This window comes from Arachis stenosperma, chromosome 5, assembly GCF_014773155.1.
Source record: "Arachis stenosperma cultivar V10309 chromosome 5, arast.V10309.gnm1.PFL2, whole genome shotgun sequence".
Taxonomy (NCBI): domain Eukaryota; kingdom Viridiplantae; phylum Streptophyta; class Magnoliopsida; order Fabales; family Fabaceae; genus Arachis; species Arachis stenosperma.
The window spans coordinates 115,683,110-115,688,845 of record NC_080381.1 but is presented as its reverse complement, the minus strand read 5'-3'; the positions used below and the strand labels follow the sequence as shown (position 1 = coordinate 115,688,845).

Sequence of the window (5,736 nt, the reverse complement as noted above, 5' to 3'; positions counted from 1 at the left end):
AATCAGTCACTATGGCATTCTTCTGCGTTCATCATTTCCTATGTGTTACACTGCTTCTTACTTCAACGGCCATTCAAGCTGCAGCCATATTCAACGCCGATATTACTACTCAGTTTGAATATCTCAACCGTTCAGCTTTCCCACACGGTTTCATTTTTGGGACGGCATCTTCTTCTTACCAGGTATTCTATACCGGATCATGAATTTTTCATATGAACTATGAATTAAGCTGTTTTTTATGCACATTTTCAGGTGGAAGGTGCAGCAAATGAAGGTGGCAGAGAACCAAGTATATGGGATACTTTCACTCATAAATATCCAGGTTTTTTAAGTTATAAGTTATTTCTTTGTGCCATAGCTTTCTTGATTTTAGGACTTTTGGGATCTTATTAACGGTAATTTGACTAATCTGACCCGAAAATCTGTAACTTTTGTTCTATTAGAATATGCTCCAAATTATGAACCACTTGGGAGGGAGGTAACTTGTTTACCACTAAATAACAGTGGTGTCGGTTATGAGTTCCATTTTCTGCTTTAAAAGTTCAAAACTTGGAAACTTGTTTTTCAAAAATTGCGGACAAATTTAATTAATATAGTGTTCTTTTTTTATTTTTCATTTATATAAAAAGGTCAATTAAAATTGGCGTGTTATGAATTCCATTTTTCTTTTGCTAAGTTATAAATTACTAAATTATGTTTAATACATGATAGGTAAGATATATGACGGAAGTAACGGAGATGTAGCCGTTGATGAATATCATCATTATAAGGTGCTGTAACACACAAACATTATTAGAGTGTAATAATTGAAGAACAGAGATATTAAACAAGCATAATTGTGATTCTTCTGAAGAAAGTATTAATTATGCAGGAAGATGTTGAGGCCATGAAGGATATGAACATGGATGCTTATAGATTCTCAATCTCTTGGTCCAGAATACTACCAAGTAAGAAACATGACCCTAAAATAACTTCCAATTTTGCAAGCTGTTAGATCATTTCAATAGAATTTGTTATCAAATCTTACTAAAAGTGAGATCATCCATTGGCTAATTTCAGAGGGAAGACTTAGTGGAGGTGTGAACAAGGAAGGAATAAATTATTATAATAACCTCATCAATGAGCTGCTAGCCAAAGGTAACCATCATCAATCAGATATGTTGCAAAGCTAGATATTTAATTTCTAGTGTAATATATTTTTGTTTCTCTGATTTAGGGGCTAATTTAATGTCTTCTTTGTTGGTAACTCGATGCAGATATTCAACCTTTTGTCACAATTTTTCATTGGGACCTTCCTCAGGCCTTAGAAGATGAATATGGTGGCTTTTTAAGCCCTAAGATAGTGTAATTTACATCCCTTAATTCCTAATAGACAAAGTATTAGTCAACATTTATTGACATTAATCTCCCTCTTTACTGTAGGAATGATTTTCAGGACTATGCTGAGGTTTGCTTTAAGGAGTTTGGTGATAGAGTGAAGCACTGGATTACATTCAATGAGCCATGGTCCTACAGCAATCATGGCTACGCAAAAGGAAGTTATGCGCCAGGAAGATGTTCGGCCTGGCAGAACCTTAGCTGCACCGGTGGAGATTCAGGCACTGAACCCTATATTGTGACACACCATCAGTTACTAGCTCATGCAGTTGCTGTAAACGTCTACAAGACTAAGTATCAGGTTTTGTTATATATTTTTATATGAAAATTTCAATATATAAAATGAATGGATCAACCTGAACTAATTAAGAGTAATATTAGGATCAAAACCTTATTTTCCTTTGTGTACATAGGCATCTCAGAAGGGCTTGATAGGCATAGCGCTGAATTGTTACTGGATGGTGCCATTACATGATACAGAATTGGATAAACTTGCTGCACAGAGAGCCCTTGATTTCATGCTTGGATGGTATAAATTCTTTATGAACATAAACTCATCGGTGAAATTTAACTAGAGGATCTAGCCACTGACACATTCTTATCTGCAATGAGAATAAGTCGTCGTTCTTTCTCTAATCTGTTGGTTCCACACTTCCATGTCACATGGACTTATATTGGTCCAAAATAAAAGAATATAAAGATGACCTACAAAATTAGGTGGAGAGAATAAAGACTAATATGACATACAATTAGTGAATCACAGTAATGCAACAGCACAGGAATTTTCGTCATTTAAATTCACTTTCAATTATATACTGGTGTAGCCTATTTTGTCATATGAAATCAGTGTCACATGAAAACTGATTCAAAGAATGAAATTGCAGGTTTATGGAGCCAATGACAAAAGGAGACTACCCAAGCTCCATGCGGTATCTGGTGGGAAGTAGGTTGCCAAAGTTCTCTTCATATCAATCATGGCTTTTAAGAGGGTCCTTTGATTTTATTGGATTAAACTACTACACCTCGTACTATGCTGCTGATGCACCAGAACTAAGTAAAGCGAAGCCTAGCTTTCTCACGGATTCTCTAGTTGCTCTTACAAGTAAGAACATGTTTGTAGATATTAAACATGGGATAGGTTTTAATAGACGATGAAGAGATTATAATAACTTAGAGTAATGATACTAAAATTCAATATGCTATTGCTCTCTCTAGCAGATTTATTAATTCTAATCCGTTTGATTTTAAGGAAAAATAAAACTTCCCACTTGTTGAATCCAAGATATTTTATTATACTAGTTAATTGATGCAATATGCATTTTATTGCAACAGATGAGTATAATGGAATACCTATTGGTCCAAAGGTAATATATGGATTTGCAACAGCATATCAATTCTTCAAATTCAGTTAGCTTAGCTTTCTGGCTTAATGAAGAAAAGAAAACATCTACACTTGCAGGGTGCTTCAGATTGGTTGTCTGTTTATCCAGAAGGAATTCGCAACCTTTTGTTCTATTTCAAATCAAATTATAATAACCCTTTGATCTACATCACTGAAAATGGTAATATACGTGAATTGAATACATCGAGCCTTTATCAGTACACATTTAGTTCTAATATAGTATTTGTTTCCTTATGTTTCTGGGAAATAATGTATTTATTTTATATAGGCATAGATGAACTCAATGATCCAACACTAGCACTTGAGGAAGCCCTTGCAGACAAAACAAGAATTGATTACTATTCTATTCATCTACAATATATTCAAACTGCAATCAAGTAAGTGCTGTCATATCAAGTTTTGATCTGGAACTGGAAGTGCCATCAGATCAAATGAACTAGTTTTTACTAACTAAATTGTCAACATGTTTGGTGTATTCCTAATTTTGTTGGTTTTAAATATTTCAGGGGTGGCGTGAATGTAAAAGGATATTTTGCATGGTCATTGATTGACAACTTTGAATGGGATCATGGCTACACTGTGAGGTTTGGAATCTACTTTGTAGATTACGAAAATGGTCTGAAAAGACTTCCAAAAAAGTCAGCTATTTGGTTTAAGAATTTACTACAACGTGAAGTACCTACATATAGTGATTTGCGCTAGGAATTTGAACAATTCGTTTATAATGTGTGTCTTACATAAGTATCAAGTATGTTTACTGTGAGAAATATGGTTCAATGGTTATCATGCTTATTCTCTTCGCTAAATATCTAGTGTTAGAGTACAATTAGGAACAATTAGATCAATTAATATTATTTAGTATATCTGAATATTTATTATAAGATATTACGTCTTTATTATTTCATTTCTCTTAGCACCTATAAATACCCTTCTATATTGTATCATTCTATACAATTTGAATACACACAAACCTTTTCTCTACTGCTCTCTCTTATCTTTTCTATCATTTAGAAACACTAATGTAACCAGGGTTTGTAATGCCAAATGTTATACTGCTTCTTCTTCTTCTTCTTCTTGAGTTTTGATTTTTCACAAAAACAACATCATTTGGTTCAAGTTCAATTACCTTCTCTCCTGCTATTCGAGCTGCGCTGAAATTTCCTTGAACTGAGCTAGCATTCAGTAATGAACTCTGATCCATATAGCAGCATCAAGGTTTTCCCTTTGCTTTCTCAAAGTAACCTGTTCTGTCAAAAGATTCAAGCCATCCATAATGCTCAATCTTTGGCTTTAAACCACAAACTACCTAGTACCAACCTAACTACAAGTAGTTAAAACTGACAGTAGTATCACCACATTCGGGGTAATCACTGATTCGAACTTGCGAGAAGAAACCTCCAAATTAAGGAAAGCACGGCGTCCTTCACTTCACAATGGGAGGCATACCCTGATATCATTGTTGTCCATGAAAGCAGGTCCCTACTCAAGATGTCATCAATTATCCTTTCAGACTAAGTCTATTTTGGGTACATATCCATCACAGCTTTATTTATTGTGATCACCATAATTAAATCTGCAGCATAAGGATGACTTTTCCCATCAGCATAGATTAGTCCAAGAAAACAGATCTCTGATTCCCATTTCTGCAGTGCATGTCAATCAGAGAATTGCTCATTGACTGGTTGAAGATCTTTGTTTGTTCTGATTTTCCAACATCCTTCTAACTTTAAAGAAACTTGCTTGCCAAAAGTTGTTGGATGTTGTGTTTGTGTAGTTCATCAAAAAGTGGATGATGATTCCTCTTGTTTATATGGAAAATTTTACACTGGACTGGGTATAAGATATCAGTAAAACATTCAAGTTTTTTTCCCCTCATATTTATACATATTAATTTTCAATAATTCTTCCCTCTTTTATGTCCTATCTGTTTCTAAATCCAACGAGTGAATTGTTCACTTTCCTTACATTCACTTTTTCAGTATAACTCTTAGAAATTGATAATTAAAACAAATAATGAAAAAAACAGAATAGCATTGAAGAAAAAATCATTTTCTTTCACTTGTAGAAGGTTGGTAAATTCAGAAACACAAGCCACAAGGACTTCTTATATGCCATGTGAACCAAGAAAAGAAAAATTTTCTAAGACAGACTACACAATGCAGTTTTTCTGGCTTATTATATGTTTCATCACACTAAAGGGTTAATTGCCAAACTTTGAGAAATTATTCATATACTCATTCTCTCCCAAAAGATGAATATATCTATCACTCCTCAATTTACAAAATGCTAAAAGCTGGATTCTTCTCCTGGGCATAAGTAAAAACCTTCTGGAACCTAACATAGTATGTTTCAATGTTGTCACCAATGGCCATAACTTTGGTTCCATCAGCATCCACAAAGGTCCCCACAGGAGCACAGATAACACCAGGCTGTGAAGGACAGAACTTGAAGCTGTAAATCTCATATGCATGGTCCCCTGCAAGCCTCTCAATCTTGAACTTACTAACAAGTGACTGAGAATCGCCACCGGTGCTCAAGAACCAGAAACCAGAACCTTCCTTTAAAAGTCTCCATATTGTAGGCTCATTGCAAGTGGTCTTCACGGCAAAATCGATTGTTAGATCGGTTTCTGTAGGGATATAGTCGAGTCCCGGCGCCCTGAAGGTCACTGGTGAGCCTATGAATGAAGGGTCACGGATAACATCTAGAGGGCATGTCTTGTTCCTTGTGTGGCCTAGTGTTAAGCCACCATTATCTTCCCAAAGTGGCCATACATAGTAACCTACTCCTGGCTGCAATGGCTCTCCTTGCTTGTCTACAACTGGTTCTGGCTCTGCTGCTAGCAAAGTTTGTGTGTTTATTAAGAGGAAGATGCATAGTGAAAGGAACTGAATCATTGCAACCTTCATTGTTTTCTTGAACTGATGAGGGTTATGATGTTTTATGTCTCTATGACG

General features: G+C 35.2%; 2 protein-coding genes across 2 annotated transcripts; one reads left to right on the top strand and one right to left on the bottom strand.

The window, feature by feature from the left end:
- On the top strand, positions 1-3,755 carry LOC130979305 (cyanogenic beta-glucosidase-like). The gene is made up of 13 exons (XM_057902715.1): positions 1-182; positions 253-322; positions 712-770; positions 872-947; positions 1,060-1,137; positions 1,257-1,344; positions 1,423-1,678; positions 1,791-1,906; positions 2,262-2,479; positions 2,710-2,741; positions 2,837-2,939; positions 3,048-3,156; positions 3,286-3,755. The coding sequence occupies exons 1-13, from the start codon at positions 12-14 to the stop codon at positions 3,479-3,481; spliced, it is 1,572 nt and encodes a 523-aa protein (XP_057758698.1). The 5' UTR covers positions 1-11; the 3' UTR covers positions 3,482-3,755.
- A 1,057-nt stretch (positions 3,756-4,812) lies between these two features.
- LOC130979306 (kunitz-type elastase inhibitor BrEI-like) lies at positions 4,813-5,736 on the bottom strand. The gene has a single exon (XM_057902716.1). It carries the CDS (start codon positions 5,686-5,688, stop codon positions 5,056-5,058), a length of 633 nt encoding a protein of 210 aa, XP_057758699.1. The 5' UTR covers positions 5,689-5,736; the 3' UTR covers positions 4,813-5,055.